Source organism: Macrotis lagotis, chromosome 8, assembly GCF_037893015.1.
Source record: "Macrotis lagotis isolate mMagLag1 chromosome 8, bilby.v1.9.chrom.fasta, whole genome shotgun sequence".
Taxonomy (NCBI): Eukaryota; Metazoa; Chordata; class Mammalia; order Peramelemorphia; family Peramelidae; genus Macrotis; species Macrotis lagotis.
Window position 1 is genome coordinate 50,192,836 of NC_133665.1, and position 20,975 is coordinate 50,213,810.

Genomic DNA, 20,975 nt, shown 5'->3' on the forward strand with positions numbered 1-20,975 from the left:
GGCCACACAGCTAGGTAATTATTAAGTGTCTGAGACCAGATTTGAACTCAGGTACTCCTGACTCCAAGGCCGGTGCTTTATCCACTACGCCACCTAGCCGCCCCCTCATCATTTCTAATAGAATATATTCATATACCACAACTTGTTAGCCATTCCCCAACTGATGTTATTTGTCATCAGATAAAGAGCTTCTATAAATATTTTTAGATATGTGAATTTTCTCCCCTTTTTTACAAGTCCTTCCAAATTGTCTTGGATGTTTAGTTATATCACTCACAGTTGTACCTAACATTTTGATAGTTTTTTTAATCACTTCTCATCTTTCCTGATTCTTCCAGGATTATAAGACTGTCAACCAGGTCCCTCAGCTGATGTTAATGACACAGACTTGCACTCCTTCACCATCTACTTGGTCTCCTTCTTGAGGTTCTTTTGTTTATTAATGTCCATGGACTGCCTGGTTAAGAAGGTGAGAACAGATGTGGTTTCTTCACCAAACTTAAAATAGGAATGGCATGTCCTTGTTCAGGGAAGGGCTGTGCACTTAACAAGGACTGAGAAGAATGAATTGGTCTGAAGTCTTGCACATCTGATTATTATTCAAACTGAAATGGAATCAAAAATGAAAATATCCACTAGGCTAGATGGCATACAATAAGTAGCTACCATATAGGAAGTGTAGCAGCAGAGAAACTCAGAAATTCACATCTAAGAAAGGAATTAGTTAATAAAACTCTTGTCTCAGACGACTACACAGAAATACTAGAAATCCTAACACAAATTTTACTTCATAGATAAAGCTGAATATATGAAATTTATGTCAAGAATATAGTTCTGGAAGGTTATGTCCTAAGAAGTGAAAGGGCAGAGGGACAGTCTGCCTACTGGTAGAGCCCTATTTTAATTAATCTTCCCCACAAGGTGATAGATCTAATTGTTTCTATGCTACCAAAGTATACATGTACAAATACTAATCTAAATTTTAGTAGAGGCAAAACCCCATAACTGGAATGTATCTCTAGAACTTGTACTATTGTATTCAGAATTAGCAAAAATATATGGTGGTAGGGGCAGCTAGGTGGTGTAGTGGATAAAGCACGGGCCCTGGAGTCAGGAGTACCTGGGTTCAAATCCGGTCTCAGACACTTAGTAATTACCCAGCACACTTAATAATTACCTAGCTATGTGCCCTTGGGCAAGACACTTAACCCTGTTTGCCTTGCAAAAAACCTAAAAATAAAATATTATTATATATATATATATATATATATAAATATATATGGTGGTAGAATGAATGAAATGTGTTTTATTAAGTAGTTACAAACCTCACACAGCTGGTATTGCAGTGGAAAGAGTACTGGAACTGGAATCAAGAGCCAAGTTGAAAGATGACCTCAGACACTAACTGTGTGTCTTTAGGCAAGTCACTTAATCTGTTTGTCTCAATTTCTTCAACCATAAAATGGAGATAATAGTGCCCATCTTGCAGAGTTGTGAAGATTAAATGTGATTTGTAAAAACATTATACAAATGTCTATTGCCTTCCCCTTTCCCCGAGTCAAAGCACCTGCCTTATATCTTGTGTAGTTATAACCATAGTCTATCCCCCCCTACATTTTTCTGAGATTGACTTCTGCCTTCTATGTATGCAGTTCTCAGTTTCAGTAGGAACAGCATATTAAATGACCTGGGAATAATTGGAAATAATATGCTCAATGTTTGGACCACTATAATCTTAAACCTTCCTTGTCTCTCATCTTGGTTTGGATGCAGTGCGCATGGTTCTCTTTATGGCAAGGAAGGGCCACCAGTCCTAAACTAGAACAAAATCTAGATGGAGAATGATAAATTCATCTGGGCTTTTAATTGAATTGGGTTCATTCCAGTCTCCATGAGACTTCTGGGGTTCCAAAGCAGCAAAGAATTCTGTGACCCTCCACCCAATTTACATTCCTTCCTGTCTCAAAGATAAGGCATAGTATTCCATATCAAAACTGTTTATTGGCCCACAAAATTTACAGACTCAGGAACTAAAAGACATTTACTTGTTAGGACAAGCTTTAGAAGGCTAAGACAGACTGCACCAGCATCTGCCCAAAATCAATCCCCTTGCCCCCCCCCCCCATTTGATCCCTGCAGACTCTTCTCTGACCCAGGTCCATTTAGATAGCCCATTTATCTAGGTAGATTATCTGATCAGTGTCTGAGGGGAAAGGTGGACACTGGAATGATAGACTTTGGGTCCAGGAGAACTATAGAAGGGATCATCTATGACTGCACTCACAAAATAGCTAATTAAAATATAAAGTACTAAATAAAACACCATTTCCTTTAGATTCATTTCCAAATTTCCTCTTCCAGAGTTCAGATAATTCTTTTGTCTTCCCCAAAACAAGTTAAGATTGAAGTCTGTAAACAATAAATCCAGTTTTCACAGATCTGCAAAAGGAAAAAAATCATCATCAGCAACCCTGAAAAAGATCATAAAATTATGAGCTGGAAGGAACTTTAGAAATCATTCCTCCCATTTGCAGGAGGAAATGGGGAAGTCCTGAGGTTAAATGATTTACCTAAATTTACATAGGATCTTTTTTAAAAATTTTATTTATTTAAGGCAAAGGGTTAAGTGACTTGCCCAAGGTCACAAAGCTAGGGAATTATTAAGTGTCTTTGGTAAAATTTGAACTCGGGTCCTCCTGACTCCACAGCTCTTATCCACTGCTACCTAGCTGCCTCCCTTACATAGGATCTTAAGATTCTTGGACTCCAGGTCCAGTGCTCTGGCCTTATACCAAAGCTGATTATTTTTCTCCCTTTCAGGGGTCCCTTCTACTTTCTCCCAATGCCTGCAAAATTTCTCTTAGGGAGAAAGGAATAGGCAGAGTTAGGAAGAAAAGAGAAGAAAAAAAGGAAAGCTTAGTCTGTTAGAGTAGAATCAAAGGAGACATGGAGAGTAATAGTGCAAGAAAAATTGTAATTCATTTACCCCAAACATACCATACCTGTCTTAGAAAATGGAGGCTCTTTTTGGGCTTGGTTATGCAGATTTTGCTGAGCATATATGCTGTAGGCCTGAGACGGTCCTGCATAGGCAGGTCCTGTGACCAAAGGTGTGTTCATATGCATGGCCAAGTCCAGATGCTCCTGGACCAGATGCAGCTGCTGGGGAGGCGGGGTAGGGCGCGTTTTACTCTTCATGCTTCCCAGGCCCAGGTGCAGCAACTCGATGAGGTTGAGCAGGAGGCAGAGACCACTGACCGCATACATGACCAGCAGGAAGATGGTCTTCTCCGTGGGACGAGATATAAAGCACTCTACGATGTGGGGGCAAGGGCTGCGCTGGCAGGAATAGTTGGGAGGCACATGCAGGCCATAGAGTAGGTACTGACCCAGCAGGAAGCCCACCTCCAAGGCAGATCTCACCAGTAACTGGCCAACGTAGGGCCCCAGGAGCCCGTCCCTGCGGATCCTCCGGCGACCATCGTGGGCTCCATCCTCGGGGGACTTGTCTTTGATCATGGGCTCCTTTTCTTCCTCCTCTCGCTGCTGGCTCTTCTGGCGCCTGGAGAGATGGTGCACCGCATAGCCCAAGTAGAAGATGGTGGGCGCAGTGACCAGGACGATCTGGAACACCCAGAAGCGGACGTGGGAGAGGGGCGCGAAGGCGTCGTAGCAGACGTTCTGGCAGCCGGGCTGCGCCGTGTTGCAGGAGAAGCCGCTCAGTTCATCTCGGTAGATGGCCTCGCCCCCGACGGCCAGGAGCACCAGACGGAAGACCACCAGCACGGACAGCCAGAGCTTCCCCACCAGCGTGGAGTGCTGGGTCACAGCCTCCAGCAGCTTCGTCAGGAAGGCCCAGCTCATCTTCCACCTCCCCGACTACCTTGCGCGATCTGAGGACAGGAGGAGCGAGTGAAGGACGCAGGGGTGGCAAGGGTCCCCGATTTCAACCCTGTCAACCCCTCTGCCTTCCCTCCCTCTGCCCCATTCCAGAACTGCTCTGCTCCCCGGCGCCCTCTTGCTCCACTTTTCCAAGTCGGGTAGGTTTGGATTTGGGGGGTCTGTGCCGAAGCCGAACCAGAGAGGAGGACCGGGGCTGGGGGGATTCCTTGGGGGGAACAAGTAATCAGAATGGACCGGCAGCAGCACCAGCCCCAGGGAGGCTTTCAGAGCCGGGGTCGGGGTGGAGGGACTCGGCCAGGGCGCGATCCAGCTCTGGCTAAGCGAACAATGTTCCCCACCAGGCGGAGAGGAGGATTATAGGTTCACAGAGCAACCGGGTCTTCGAGGAACCCTAACAGGTGTGGGGAACGTGGCTTTGCCCATCTCCTAGGCTGAGTTTGAGAAGAGCTTTGTATTCTGTTTTGGTCTTCCCACATGTCCTGGAAGACTTTGGGCAAAGGGGGATTCTCCCCTCCCTCCACTACATACAGGCACACACACACCCACCACACACCACACAAACACGCACAGCTTTTCCCAGAACAGCCTCCCTACCTCCGAATCTCCCCCAGAATCTAATCTTTTCTGCCCCAGGCTCACCTAGAATCCGGGATTCCAAAGTGACTCCAGAGAAACGAGCTGGCGGAGACCCGCGGGAAAATTTAAATCTTCGGTTGAGTAGCGCTAGGGGTTGGACGGAAAGAGCTTGGGGCATGGTCTTGCTCATTGCCCCTCCCTCCCATGCTTGATTTGGGTTCCTGGAGAAAGAGTCAGGAAACGGAGCTAAGTGTACAAACTTTTATTAAGTGACTACTGTGTGCGAGACACTCTAAGTGCTAGGGCTACAGAAAAAGGCAAAAAAAAAATTCCTACTCTCAAAGACCTCATGGTCTAATGGGAAAGATAACATAGGAACAAACATGTACAAACGAGATTATTTTAACCTACTGGTGCCTCTCAGGCTCAGATCCTGATATGGAAAGGACTGAGATTAATGAAGTTTTCTAAACTCACACTTTCAGACAAATGACTTGCTTTGCTCCCCTGAAGAGTATTTGGAATAATGAAGGTAGGTTCTACTGGAATGCTTGAGATTGGAAGGATAGGATTACTCCTCCCTCATATTATTCTTTTTCCCTTCTCTTCCTTTCTATCTCCAATCTCTCTTCCCTCACTCCCTTTCCTCTCCCCTCCTAAGTCTTTCTTTTCTTTTTTCCCCCTCCTCTTTCCATGTGTTTTCCCTCCCTTTTCATAAATTTTTAAAAATCTATAATTATATCAAATTTACAGAGTAGATGTAGCTGAAAATTACCCTTCACATAATAAGAGCCTCCATTTTCCACAGCTAGAAAATGTCTCAGGAACCATTTTAGATTAAACAGTTTCCTTTCAGTTTTCACAACCCTTGGGCACAATAAAGCTAGGAGAACCTGGGCTGAAGGATGAGAAAATACAAATATGAAGATCCACCAATTAATAAATTAGACTTCCCATTTGAAATTTGCTTCTTGTCTGACCAGTCTGACCATTTGAAATTCTAAGCAGACTTTATCCTCCACATTAGACATACATTCTCTATGAAGCATTGGTCATCTTCCCAGTTGGACATATTCTTTCTTTTTTTTTCAGAGCTCCCATTTTATTTGCATGATTGATTTCAACTAGATTCAGCAAGTATTTATGGAGTCAGTTAGTCAGCAAGCATGTATGAGGTGCTTACCATGTCCTCCTCACTGCACCAATTGATGGGAATATAAAGAAAGGTTTGAAAAAAACAAACAATCCTTGCTGTCCAGTTCACAGTCTAAGGTGGGGGTGGGGGGAGATAACACACAACTATGTACAAACCAGATGTATTCAGGATAACCTGGAGATTATTTTTAGAGAGAAGGCACTAGCCTTAAGGGGATTTGGGTAAGGCAAAAAATGGGACTTTAGCTAGGATTTGAAGGAAGCCAGAAAAACCAGGTGACAGAGAAGAGGTAGAGAATTACAGGCATCTGAAATAATCAGTGAAAATGTCTGAAAGGCGGAGGTGGAGTGTTTTGTTTGAGGAATAGTAAGGAAGTGCATGTCTTTCTCTAAGTAGCTAAGTGGTACAGTGGATAGAGTACTGGGCTTGGAATTAGGAAGCCCTGAGTTCAAATTCAGTCTTAGTCACTGTGAGACCCTGGACCAGTCACTATTTCCCTCAACTGTAAAATGAGGGCACATTGAAAAAGAAATTGGCAAATCATTGCAGCAGTTTTGTCAAAAAAAAAATCCCATTGATGAGATGATGAAGACTTAGACACAACTGAAAGACAAGAAGGATCACGTCCCTGGATCATGAACACAGGGCTGGTCCTGGAGTAAGGAAGAAAGGGGTTTAAATCTTATCTCAGACACTTAATAACTATATGACCCTTGGCAAGTTACTTAAACTCTGTTTGACTTCATTCATGAAGAAGGAAATGACAAACCACTCTGGTATCTCTTTGCCAAGAAAACTTGATTCCCCAGGATCATGAGATATGATCGAATGACTGAACAACAAGATATAAAAAAATTGGGCAGGTAAGAAGGGGCCAGGTTATGAAGGACTTTAGAAGCCAAACAGAGGATTTTACTTGAGTGAGAGGTATCAGCAGGAGTTTATTGACTACTAGGTTGACATGGTCAGATATGCACTTTAGGAAGATCAACTTGACAGCTGAATGTCGCATCCTAGAGTGGGAAAAGGAGAAGAGAAGTTCTGACAGAACTTGGCAACAAATTGGATGAGAGAGAGAGAGAGAGAGAGAGAGAGAGAGAGAGAGAGAGAACGGAGCCAGGATAACCAAGAGCATGAGTTAACTGGGAGAATAGCAGTTCTCTTAACAGTAGTAGAAAGGAAAAGGGGAAGGTTTGTTTGGAAGAAGAAAATTCATTTTTAGGCACGTTGAGGTTGAGTTTAAGATGTCTACAGGATATCCAATTCAAGATATACAAATGGTATTATATGCAATTCTGGAAGTTAGAAGAAAAGTTAAAGCTGAAAATCATCAACATAAAGATGATAATTGAATCCATGGTAGCTGATAAGATCAGTAATTAAAATAGTGATGAAAAGAAAAGAGGACCCAAGATAGCTTTGAAAAGATACTTATATTTTGTCATGATATTGATGAAGATCCAGTGAGGGAGGTTGAGAAGGAATGGTCAGACTGGTAGGACAAGAAGCAAATGAGAGCAATGACCCAAAAACCTAAAGAGAAGGAAATTATCAAGGGGAAGAGAGTGACTGACAGTATCAAATGCTAAAGAAAAGTCAAGAAGGATGAGGATTGAAAAAGGTCATTTGATTTGATCATTAATAGATCTTTGGCATTGTGCTTTAAGAAATGATGAGGGGGAGAGTTTCAGAAAAATCTGGGAAAACTTATATGAACTGATGCATAGTAAAGAGAACCAAGAAATACACAAGAAATATTGTAACTGGTCAACTGTGAAAGACTTAGTTACTCTTATCAATACACTGATCCAGGATAATTCCAAAGGATTCATGATAGAAAACACTCTTTACCTCCAGAGAAAAAAATGAATTCTAAGTGCATATTAAAACATTTTTTAACTTTATTTTTCTTGCTTTTTTGGCAAAATACTTAATATAGGAATATATTTGGCATGAAAAAATACTATTTACCTATTATTACTAATGCCAGGCAGTATTATTACCATTATTGTTATTCCTATCACTTGTCATAAAATATTGCATAAAACTTGCAATAAAATATTTTGTTGGGGGGGAAAGTTGCTAACTTTGAATGAGAATAATTTCAATTAAATGACACATATTATTTGTCACACACTGTTATGTATACAGAAAAATGAATGAAATAGAGCCTGAACTTAGGAGCTGTTTTTTCAAGGTGGACACTGGTCTAATATGAAAGGTAGTTTGTTAACAATAGAACTGGAGTTGCAAAGATTGCAAAAAAAGGGTAGAGAAGAAAAGGATTGGGACATTAAAAGGATAGGACTGACATAGATAGGCATAAGGGATCAAGGAGTAATGATTAGGAAGAGAGTTTTGGCTTTGACAGTCTACAAATCAGAATCATAAGGATTAATCTTGGTCATCTGCTTTCCTTCTAATTCTTTGTTTTCATGAAAAGCATTACTATGAATATTTTGTTTTATTGTTATTATTTTTGTTATCTTTGTTTAAAATATATGACTTGAAAAAACAAAAAATTAAAAAAAATATGATGGGATGAGGAGCAAAAAGTATATTTTAGAAATTAGTATGATATTAAATAAATAACAAACTTCATTTCTAATAAATAAATAAATATAAAAAGAAAACTTTGTTTATAAAACATTAATAAGTGTTGCAGTTGTGATCTGCAGGGTTGTATAATATGGGGGTACCAACAAATTTAGCCAAAACTTGAGTTGCATCTTTACATAGATTTTAGCACTCAAGATTATTATTCTTTGTGCCACTTTCAGACTTGAAAAGAATGTTATCTCTGCCTCCATTGGTCACTTTAATTGGATTTGAAAGTCTCGATTGTGCTTTTTTTTTCACTCCTTCCAAGGATTTGGAATTATTTGATCTTTCCTAACTGGATAAAACAAAACTGAGCAAGGGAACTGAATTATCTTTCAAGTGTGTTGACATCCTCCATCTTGGACTCCAGAAACTACACCCCCACCAGGCCAGCCAGCTCTCTTACCCCATTTCTGCTGAGAAGATTGATTATCAAAGTCATATCAGTCTCCATAATGATAAGATTTCAGGTAATGAGCTTATCGTGGGGGAGGACTTGATGGCCAAGGAGTCAAATCCAAAGAGGGCAATTGAAGATAATGAAATTGAAATGGGGGGAGTCTGAGTTTTTTAAAAAGTGAAGCAAATCTTGGAATGAGTTCTAGGGCAAAGCTATCCTGACAGGATATTTAGGTTTTTTTTACTTGTTTACTTGTATCTCCAGCATCTAGGATAGTACCTGATATATAACAAATATATAATAGGATTTATTAAATGAAAGCAGATGCCTTAACCTTCTATAACTAGGCTGATGCAAGATTCTACTGTCCCCTGCTTTAGTTATCAAGGAGGAATAGGGAGAGATTCTTTCTATTGTCACATGTAATAATAATATAAAAGCTAGCATTTATATAATATCTGAAGGTTTGCAGAGGTTCTGTACTTGAGAGGTAGATATTATTACTCTGATTTTACAGATGAGAAAATTTACAGAAGAAAAAGAGTTGTGATTTGTCCAGGGTCACATAGCTAGAAGATGTCTGAAGCTAAATTAAAATTATGTCTTTCTGACTCCAGATCCAGCATTCTATATACTTAGTTGCCTCTTCCTTCATCTTTTTCTCAGGGATTGCTATTTGAATCAGTTATCTTTACTACTTTGAAGAGCAACGCAGTTTCTGTTATTGCTGGGGTTATTTTTATTTGTCTCATTTCCTTGTCTATAAAATAAGAATAAAAATAGCATTTACCTCCCAAAGTTATGAGGATTCAATTAGGTAATAAGTGTAAAGTGCTTAATACAATGTCTGGTGTATAGTATGTATTCTATTAATAATAGTAGTAATAAAAACAACAAAAATAGTAATACCACCATCATCATCATCTTATCTTAGACGCTTTCCTTTCTGATTTTCATGTTACTGTTTTCTCCCACTTGTCTATTCATTCCTTTTCAACTTTATTAGCTAGTTTTTCATCCATGTTATGTGAAAAGCTATTCTGCTTTCTTTTCTCTTTTAACTCCTTGCTATCTCACTTGATTTTCTCATTAGCATTCATGGGTCTAGTTTTGATCTTTCTGTAGATGTTTACCAGATATATATATATATATATATATATATATCCATCCTTAGTTTCTCTCTTGGGCTATAATCATCACCAACTTCCTCTAGGACATCTCAAATTGATTATCATTTCAAATTTAATATTTCCAAAACAGAACTTGTTATCTTTCCCCTGAAACTTTCTTCTTCCTAAATTTTTAGTGTTGAGGATATTGCCATCCTCTAGTTATCTAGACCTTCCACCCCATTGTCATCTCCAACATCTTCTCTAATTCTTTGTCAAATCATGTCTTTTCTATCTGCATCATATCTCCCATATAGGTCTAATTCTCTTCATTCACAGCCATCAACCTTGATCAGGTCCTCATTAGCTCTTACTTGGGTTTTAATAGCTTTCTAATTGATTGCTCTGCTTTATCTCTCTCCAAGTACCAGGGTAGTTTTTCTAAGTATGTTTGACCTTAGCTCCTTCCCCTTCACTGAACTCCAGTGGCTCCCTATTATCACAAGAATCAAATATAAATTCCTCTATTTGGCATTTAAAGATCTTCAGTCTCTTCTTTCTTTTCCAGTCTTATACTTTACTTTTCTCAGAACTCTATGGTTTATCTATAATGGTCTAATTGCTATTCCTCAAATTCCTTCTCTTGTCATGTTTTTTTTTGTCTGAAATATGCTATCCTCCCTTTGATTTTCTTCAATTCTTAGGACACTTGGTTCAAGCCCTCACCTTCTAGTGGAGGTCCTTCCTGGCTCCATTCATCCCTTCTCTGATAGCAACTAACAAGCCTTTATAATGTGTGTTAAGAACTCCACTTTACCAATGGTGTTTCATTTTATTCTATCATACTCTATGGAAATGAGTTCTGTTTTTACTTTGAATATATTGAGAGTCTTCATCTAAATTCACACAGCTAACAAGACAGGATTTGGACACAGGTCTATCTGCCTACAGATCCCTCATTCTCTCCATTGTGGCACCAAGTTGCCATAAGGAAAATTACCTTAAATCTATGCTGAATATTCCTTATTGTGTAGCTAGTTATATTCTGGTTGTCTTCTCCATTAACTCCTTGAAGGCAGGGGATATTTTTGCCTTTACGTTTACCCACAGTACTTAGCACTATGCCTGAAAAATATTACATACTGGTTAACTGATTGACTCTCCATTACCCCTACAATTTTTGTGGGGGAAAAGGCTCAAATCCTCAGATGGAGGGAACGTGTGGGGTAGTGAGATGAGAGATGCAATTGCCTGGGGCCTTACCAGCCACAATCTGTCAATCTATGTAAATTTCTTGTCTTTGTTTTTGGTTCTTTGTATTTAATCAACAGTTTCTTCCAGTCTTGAGTTGCAGCCTTTAGAAGAGAGGAAGTAAAAGGCTATTATGGTTGGAGATAAGCCATTGATATTCATGCTTGTTCTTTGTGCTTGTTGTTATCCTTAACGCTCCCATTTCAGGTATTTGTATTTTCCTCCTTGTAACACAAAAGATCATGTGGACTTAATTGGTTTTTATTTTATTTTAAAATTTTTTTACCGATTCATTTTTAGAATTTTTCTAGTTTACTAAAATCGTTTACAGTCCAGGTGACTTAAAGTGTAAGAAGTCATTTATGTATACATTTTTCATTACATATTGGGACAAATGGGACAAACGTTTGCTCAGAGGCTAGAGGCTGAAGACCCTGGATGAGCTGGGGGAAGGGAGGGAATAAAAAAAAAAGTAATTTTATCTTCAAGAAAGGGAAAAAAATTAAAAAAAAATTATTTATAAGATTTTTAAATCTGTTTGGGGAACCCAGACATTTATGTAATAAAGTCAGCATAACTGTATAAATTTTAATTTTGTCAATCCTTTTGAGATTTGAGTCTAAAATAGAAAAAGAAGGTATATATATATATATATATATATATATATATATAAATATATATATATATATTTATATATATATATATATATATATATATACAGCAAATTTAGACTTGTAGTCAGGAAAAACTTTCTAATCAGTTTTTCCAGAATTTAAATGAACTGCCTTCAAAAGAGGCAGAAAGACTCCTTTCAATAGTCTTTCTGCAAAGGTTGACTAAGACTTATGGAGAAGGTTAAAAAGATTCTTTTTCACCTAGATGACCCCTGAGGACTCTTCTGTTATGGAAGAAATATCTCTTCTTTCAGTTCACATGGTAGCTAACTGCTTTCAGATATATTACCCCCAACACAGGAATTATGGAAGTTATTTATTATTATGCTCAAGTATAGGTTCAGACCTCAGAGAAAACCTGAACCTTAATGAGGATTTTTGAAAAGACTTCTTATACACAAAACTATGTCAGAGGGACAAAGAAATAATTCTTCTGTATATTGCAGTCTGGTATATTCCTCTTAGACCATAAAAATTAAAGAGAAGATAGACCCATAATCCAATATTTCCTTCAAAGTCATAAAAGTTGAATAAATTTAGTTAAAAAGTCATAATCTCAAACTTTACATAAGGAAATAAATGTCATCAAACAAATTCTATAGGGAAATTAATTCAGGTTACAGATTAAACTACAATAATAGAGGATTTACATGTTGGGATCAGTTAAGCAGTCCAGTGGAGCCCAGCCAGGAGACAGGAAGATTCATCTTTTTTTTTTTTTTAGGTTTTTGCAAGGCAAATGGAGCTAAGTGGCTTGCCCAAGGCCACACAGCTAGGTAATTATTAAGTGTTTGAGACCAGATTTGAATTCCAGGGCCAGTGCTTTATCCACTATGCTACCTAGCAGCCCAAGACTCATCTTTCTGAATTAAATTCTGGCCTCAGATACTTGCTAGCTTTATGATACTGGGCAAGTCTCTTAACTTTGCATGAATTTCCTCATGTGTAAAATGAGCTAGAGAAGGAAATGGCAAACCACTCTAATATCTTTGCCATAAAGTGGAACAAAATATACCAACACGAACTGAGTCACAAAAAACTTAGATGACTAAAATCAATTAAATTGAATTTACTTGTTACTGAGGAGTTCAAGACAGTTGAAATTCTTCCTCTGCCTTCTTATCTACAGAATATTTAATTAACATTTAAGTACCTTTTTACTTGCCTGGGGACAGCTTTTGTTCAGGTGAAGTTCATGTTAAAATAGACTTTAGGTAAAGTAAAATTGCAGGAGGAATGGCCCAGTATCCCAAATAATAAAAGGAAATTAAAAATTCCCATAACACTTCCAATTCAGAAATTTTGTGATTCAATGAATTCAGGAACAAAGCTCAAGGTGTAAAATAGGGCTGGTATACCCACTTTCCTTCAAAGGGCCTTAAAAATATCTGGGTTCTAACCATTTGTTTTCTGGAAGTGAAAAAATGAAGCCTAGAAAAGTGTGACCTACCTATGGTCATGACTGAGATTCAAACTATGGGCCTTTGAGTCCAAAGCCAATGGGAAGCTGTTCTACATTTCAAAGGAGAAACAATAAAGTTATAAGATAACTTTATTATATATATTTAAAAGGAATAGCAAATTGTGTATAATAGATATTCAATTCTAAGTGTAATCATCCCCTCCATTCTACTATATTAAGGAAATGCTTGGTATTTCTTAAGTTCAGAATAAAATAAGTGAAATTTTTAAAAAAGAGAGAAGTCTTCATTGTTGTCAATTTTCATCCAAGATCAATGAATGCCCTTTTTCTTAAACCTGAGGGAGCTGTTCTATTTCTTTCTTTCTTTGGATGATACTTCAAAAAAAAATTTTTTTTTTATTCCTAGGGATTCTTTTTTCATGATAAAACTCAAATCAGAATATAAAGCAGAATCCAAGAATGCCAGAATTGAAAGAGGTCTTGGAACTTAGAAAATAGAAAATTGGAGTTGAAAGGGACCTTAGAGATCATCTAATCTGGTCTCTTCATTTTACAGATGATGCAACTAAGATCAAGAGTGGGAAACTGATTTGTCCAAAGCCTGTTAAAATCCTCAATTTGCAGAGCTGGTACTAAATATGAGCTCTCCTAACTCTTTCTATTGAGGTTACCAGGTAATATGGTGGACAGAATTCAGAACTTGGAGTCAGAATGACTTGAGTTTGAATCTTACCTCAGACACTAGCTGCTGTGTGACCCTGGGTAAGTCACTTAACCTCCCTGTGTCTGATTCCTCATCCATGGAATGGGAATAGTTTTTTTAGAAGTAATTCTTTAAAAAGATTTTTTTTAAATTTTCCTCCAGCTACATGCAAAAAACAAGCTTTAACATTTGCTTCCAAAACCTTGAGTTCCAAATTCTCTTCCTTCTTCCCACCCTATTCCCCCTCATTGAACAAACAAGTTACTTGATGTAGGTTAAAAAGGTAAATCATGAAAAACATTATAATAGCCATGTTATAAAAGTAAACATGAAACCCCTTCACAAAAAAAAAAGAGAAACCTCAAGAAAACTAAAGTGAATAAAAAAAAAAGTTTGCTTCAGTCTGTATTCAGACATCATCAGTTCTGTTTTTGGGAGGGATAACATTCTATTCATAAATCCTTCAGAGGACTTATCATAAGAACTTCAGAGTTCTCTTGGGTCACAACATTGCTGAGGAAAGTAGGTCATTTACAGCTGATCGGGGAATAATATTTTTCAGGTTAAATTTTACCTTTTTTTAAATTCGGAATTTAATCAACATCCCCCTCAAAAAAAAAACATTTTCATATACATAGTGGAACACAAAAGTTTACAGATCAAAACATGACTCGATATTACATTAGACTTCCTTTAAAAAAGGTTACAAAGAAGTGCTGCTAGGTGGCATAGTGGATAAAGCACCAGCCTGGAGTCAGGAGTATCTGGGTTCAAATCTTGTCTCAGACACTTAATAATTACCTAGCTGTGTGGCCGTTTGCCATGCAAAAAACTAAAAAAAAAAAGTTACAAAGCAGATACACAATTTTACATCAGCAATTGAATAGCGTAACCCTGTGTTTGAGAAATAGAAAGACTTAAGTTTTGAGGACAAGCATTCTATTTGGTAAAAATAGTTGGAGAGTTAGGAAGCAGTATATAGGAAGCATAGACCAATATCTTAACCCGTTTATCAAGATAAATGTCCAAATGGATACATTATTGAATTATAATGGTAGATATTACAAGAAAATTTGAAGAGCGTGGAACATATTACTTTTTAGACTTCTAGTTAGGCAAACAATTTAAGAATAAACAAGAACTAGAGAAGGTATTAAGCAGTATAAAATGAATAATTTTATTTACATTAAATTAAAAAGTTTTGCACAAATAAGACCAATGTAACCAAGATCAGAAAGAAAGTAGAAAATTGAGAAGAAAAATTTAAAGACAGTTACTCAGATCAGGGTCTCATATCTCAAATATATAAAGAATATAAGAGATGGCTAGGTGGTGCAGCGGATAGAGCACCAGCCCTGGAGTCAGGAGGACCTGAGTTGAAATCCGACCTCAGACACTTAATAATGACCTAGCTGTGTGGCCTTGGACAAGCCACTTAACCCCATTTGCCTTGCAAAAACCTAAATTAAAAAAAAAGAATATAAGCCATTCCTCAATTGATGAATGGTCAAAAAATATGAACAGCAAAGAAATTAAAACAATTTTTAGTCGTGTGAAAAAATGTTCTCAATCATAGAGAAATGCAAATTAAAATAACCTTAAGATATCATTTTACACCTATCAAATTGGTTAAAATGATTAAAGGGGAAAAATAAAATGATTAGAGGGGAAAGTAACAAATGTTGGAGGGGATGTGGAAAAATTGGGTCACTAATTCACTGTTGATGGAACTGTGAACTAATCCAAACATTTTGGAGATCAATCTGGTATTATGGTCAAAGAGTTATTATTTTTTTTTAGGTTTCTGCAAGGCAATGGGGTTAAGTGGCTTGCCCAAGGCCACACAGCTAGGTCATTATTAAGTGTATGAGGCCGGATTTGAACTCAGCTACTCCTGACTCCAGGGCTGGAGTTCTATCCACTGCACCACCTAGCGACCTCATAGTCAAAGAGTTATTAAACTGCTTATACCCTTTAATGCAGAAATACCACTATTAGATGCTTCCCAAGGTGATTAAGGAAGAACGGACCTCTATATTTTAAAATATTTATAGCATCAATATTTGTAGTGGCAAAGAACTGTAAACTGAGAAACTCTCTATCAATTGGAGAATGGCTAAACAAGTTGTGATATGTATTAGTGCTGGAATACTACTCTGCTATAAGAAATGATGAGCTCATTGATTTTAGAAAAACATGGTCTATACCCTGAAGAGATTATGAAAAATGGTAAAAACATCACCTGTACAAAAAATGTTCATAGCAGCTCTGTCTGTGGTGGCAAAGAAATGGAAACTGAGGGAAAGTCCATCAGTTGAGGAATGGCTTAACAAACTGTGCTATATGTATGTGATGGAACACTATTGTTCTATTAGAAACCAGGAGGGATAGGAATTCAGGGAAGCCTGGAAGGATTTGCATCAACTGATGCTGAGTGAGATGAGCAGAACCAGAAGAACATTGTATACTCCAACAGCAACATGGGAGTGATGATCAACCTTAATGGACTTGCTCATACCAACAGGGCAGCAAGCAGGCACAATTTTGGGGTGTCTGTGATGGAGAATGCCATCTGTATCCTGGGAAAGGATTGTGGAGTTTGAACAAAGATCAAGGACTATTACTTTTAATTTTTTTTTTTTAGGTTTTTGCAAGGCAAATGGGGTTAAGTGGCTTGCCCAAGGCCACACAGCTAGGTAATCATTGTCTGAGATCGGATTTGAACCCAGGTACTCCTGACTACAGGGCCAGTGCTTTATCCACTATGCCACCTAGCTGCCCCCTACTTTTAATTTTTAAAAAATGTTGTCTTATTATGTAATTATGCTATATCTCACACTACATGTTTCTTCCTTAAGGATATGATTTCTCTCTCATCACACTGAACTTTGATCCATTTATACTATGGGAATGATGTAAAGACTAGCAAACTGCCTTCAGTGGGGGGGGGAGGGGGAGGGAAGAGAGATTGGGGGAAAAATTGTAAAACTCAAAATAAAATTAAAAAAAGAAAAACATGGAAAGTCTTGCATGAAATAATTAAGAGTTAAAGGAACAGAACTAAGAGAACATTGTATAAAGTAACAGCAATATTGTTTAAAGTACAACTTTTGAGTGACAAGTTATTTGGACTATTATAAATACTCAAATTAACTACTAAGGACATATGAAGGATGATGCCATCTGCATTCAAAGAACTGATAAATAGTATATATAGTATGATTTTTGCATATATATTTAGATTTGCAGTTCCGTGTGTAATCATCTTTTTTTTCCTATTCTACTTTGTTTTGGAAATGCTTGTTTTTATTTCATAAGTTCAGAATAAAAAAGCAAAAAATAAAAGTAACTATATAATAACTTCAACATTTTGCTTCCAAAATTGTGCTACTTGTCTGTATTTCCTTCTGAATATCTTGTCTTCTGTGCATTTAAAAATGTTTTAAAGTAACCCTCATTTCTTTCTTTCCTTCTCATTTGGTAACATTAGCACTACTTTTGTTTTCTCCAAATAGCCTTCTTCCTAAAGAAAGAAAAACACAATCTTTGGAGCAAAAAAATATAGTGAAGTAAAACAAATCAATGTATGTGCCATCTTTATAAACTTGGCTCATTCTGTACTTTATATCTTTGTTCTACTGGGAGATGGTAAGCATGAGCTCATCCTTCATCAGCCCTCTGGAGTTGTAGTTGATCATGTATCTATCAGAATTTTGTCTTTCAAAATTATTTTTCTTTATAATGTTATTTTATAAATTGTTCTCTTGGTTTTGCTCACTTCCCTCTGCATTAGTTCATACACGGCTTCCTAGGTTTCTCTCAATTTATTCATGTCATATTTTGTTCAAGCATCCCTCAATTGATGCTCACTCTCTGAGTTTCCAGTTCTATGTCAGTTAGTCAATAAATATTAAATACTTAGAAAGTTAGAGGGAATTTGTTGATCCCTGAGGATAAAAGAATACAAAAGAGGGCAAAAGGCATTTCTCACTCTCAAAGAGTTCACAATTTAATACAGGAGACAGCATATGACAGATGCATATGCATGCACACACACATACATGTATATACATACTTACACACACATCTCACTCTACAAATAAATTATGCACTGTATATATTCAAAGTGATCAACAGAGATGCAGTTTTGCATATTGAGTCTTTTTCTTTGCCCCCTTTGGGATATTAGCATGGTAATGCTGGTAGTGGTATTGCTAGGTCAAAATGGCTTTTGGGCAGAATTTCAAATTTATTTCTAGAAAGGCTATACTGTTTCACAACCTCACCAGCAATGCATCTTCTCTGTCAAACTGATAGATATGAAGTACAATCTTAGACTTATTTTAATTCTCATTTCTCTACTTATTAATGATTTAGAGTTTTTAAGATTTTGGTTATTGATAACTTTGATTTCTTTCTATGAGAAGTCTTGACATGTTCTTTGACAATTTATTTACTCTATTAGGAAATAGCAAACTTGATATTTTAAAGAAAGGAATGTATTGAGATGTACAATATATCACTACCACCACCACCAGCACCACCACTACCATCATCAACAACAAACATGCATTGAGATTCTATTATATGTTGACATTTGTGTTGTGCTGTGGGACCATATAGTCACAAGACATTGCCCCAGCCTTCCTTGAAGCTTACTAATTAATTTCAGAATCATCTCTCTTTCCCTCTTTATTACAAAATTCCTCCTGGATGATTTTCAATATTAAGAACTGAATGTTTACCCTGAGCTCTTCTCCCTGGAGGAACAAGACCTCTCTCTCTCTCTACAATTGGGGTTAAGTGAAGTGATTTGCCCAGGGTCACACATTTTAGTAAATGTCTTCCATCATTGACCTCAGCTCCTCTGGACTTTAGGACTGGTGCTCTATCCACCGTGCCACCTAGTGACCCCCCCAATATCTCTTTAGACCACATCCCACCTTTTCCTCTGTGCCCTTTCTGCAGAATCTCCAGTTTCTCCTGGTGAATAAAATGATTGAATCCCTCTTCACATCTATATACATTTATATAGGCAACATGAGTTCCTTTTATTCAGGTTAGAGATGATGTAGGGAGGATATGATCTCATACAAAACAATTACCTTTGTTGTCGCAACTAGCTTTTCTGGCAGTATAAAATAGTGGATAAAGTCCTGAATGTGAATTCAGGAGAACTAGATTCAAATCTCACATTAGATAATTAAGAGCTGTGTACTCATGTATCTATTACTTCACTTCTCAATATCTCAGCTTCATCATCTGTAAGGTAGTGGTAACATCCAAGCAGTTGACAGTGTGGAGTGGTGAATAGAGAGCTATTCTTGGGTCCAGAAGACCAGAGTTCAAGTTCTGCTGCTGAAACAGTAGTTGCATGGTTCTGGAAAATTTACTTAATCTCTTTTAGACTTAGGCAACTCTCTTAAGTCTATAAATCACCAATGTTTCAGAATCTATATTGTGTAGAAATTGCTACACTAGGCAGTTCCCATACTTATAAAATTACAGACCAGCATAAAAAAGACCAATCCAGCCTTACGTTAATCCACCTCCCAGAAAGATATTTGTGGAGTTTTTAAATCTTAGCATGTGACTTAAATGTGAACTGTTATTTCTCTATTTGGACCTCTGAAAGAGGCAACTGTGGCATAGTGAGCACTTGGAAGATATGAGTCCAAGTTCTATCTCTGACACATAATGGCTAGATGACCCTGGACAAGTCATTTAACCTTTTGATGCCTTAGGCAATATTCTAAGGTTAAATTGCAGAGAAGCTACTAACCCACATTGGTAGAGGGAGTTTATTTATCTGATAGTTCTCTATATCACTGAGGTCCAATTCCAATGTAATCACAGTCTATGGAAACCTCTGATTTTGAAAGCATCAACGGGGCTTTTTCCTACCAATCATTTTTTTCAGGGCCCTTTTCATATCTTGATTCCTCAAACTATAGATAAAGGGGTTCAACATAGGGGTCACCACTGTGTACATCACAGTTGCAGCTGTATCTTTTTTTACTGAGTGAGTGGAAGAGGGACTAAAATACACAGCAATAATAGTGCCATAGAAGAGAGCGACCACAGCAAGGTGTGACCCACAGGTGGAAAAGGCTTTCCATTTTCCCTTCACAGAAGGAATTTTTAGGACAGCAGAAGCAATATGGATATAAGAGGCCATGATACAGACAAATGGGATGAACATTATCAGCCCTCCCTCTATAAAAATTACCATTTCGTTGAGTGAGGGATCAGTACAGGAAAGCTTCATGAGAGGAGCCATATCACAGAAGAAGTGTGGGATGACATTTTTGTCACAGAAAGTGAGCTGAGTCATTAGGAGAGTGTGCAATAGTCCATTCAGAGAAGCAATTGTCCAGGACACAACAGTCAGAAGGGCACAGAGAGGAGGGGTCATCTTTGTAGCATAGTGTAAAGGATGACAGATAGCCACAAATCGATCATAGGCCATCACAGCCAGAAGGAAATTATCCATGTCCACAAATACAATAAAAAAGTACATTTGTGTCAGACACCCTCCAAAAGGTATAGTCTTATGTCCCGTGATATGATTCACTAATATCTTGGGAACTGTAGTTGAAGTGAAACAGAAATCGACAAAGGACAAGCTGCTTAGGAAAAAGTACATGGGAACATGAAGGTGAGAGTCTGTAATAATGGCCAGGATGATGAGAAGGTTCCCTAGAGCTGAGACCAAATACATACATAGAAATGACACAAAGAGGAGCTGCTGCTGCTCTGGTTGACTAGAAAGTCCCAGGAGAAGAAATTCCATGACAGTGGATTGGTTTCCTTTTCCCATAAGTCTAATGTAGCTTCTAAATCAAAATTCAGATAAAATTCAAATTTATTTTTCCACAAACTGATATTCATGAAGTCTTCAAGCAGATTCAAATCAACAACACAGGAAAAGAAATAAAATAATTCTTGCTACATAGTTTAATGGGGGAGATAACATGAAAAAATCCATGCACAAATAAGCTATATGAAGGATAAATTGGAAATAATAAACAGATGGAAGGCATTAGAAATAAGAGTTATTGGAAAAGGCTTCCTATAGGAGATGAGATTTTATTTGGGACTTGAAGGAAACCAGAGAAGTCAGTAGTAGGCAGAGATGAAGAGAAAGAACCTTCCAGGGAAGGCAGTCACTGAAAAAGC

General features: G+C 37.6%; 2 protein-coding genes across 2 annotated transcripts; both read right to left on the minus strand.

Annotated features, from left to right (window-relative positions):
* Positions 1-2,431: 2,431 nt before the first annotated feature.
* Positions 2,432-3,864, minus strand: LOC141496448 (gap junction gamma-1 protein-like). Its single transcript, XM_074198984.1, has 2 exons — positions 3,003-3,864; positions 2,432-2,439 (listed from the first exon to the last, which is right to left on the minus strand). Exons 1-2 carry the CDS (start codon positions 3,862-3,864, stop codon positions 2,432-2,434), a joined length of 870 nt encoding a protein of 289 aa, XP_074055085.1.
* A 15,816-nt stretch (positions 3,865-19,680) lies between these two features.
* On the minus strand, positions 19,681-20,616 carry OR1F1 (olfactory receptor family 1 subfamily F member 1). Its single transcript, XM_074198985.1, has one exon. It carries the CDS (start codon positions 20,614-20,616, stop codon positions 19,681-19,683), a length of 936 nt encoding a protein of 311 aa, XP_074055086.1.
* Positions 20,617-20,975: the final 359 nt, after the last annotated feature.

Bases quoted from the DNA above. Each gene is read 5' to 3' on its own strand.
- LOC141496448 (XM_074198984.1), bottom strand. From the start codon at position 3,864: ATGAGCTGGGCCTTCCTGACGAAGCTGCTGGAGGCTGTGACCCAGCAC.
- OR1F1 (XM_074198985.1), bottom strand. From the start codon at position 20,616: ATGGGAAAAGGAAACCAATCCACTGTCATGGAATTTCTTCTCCTGGGA.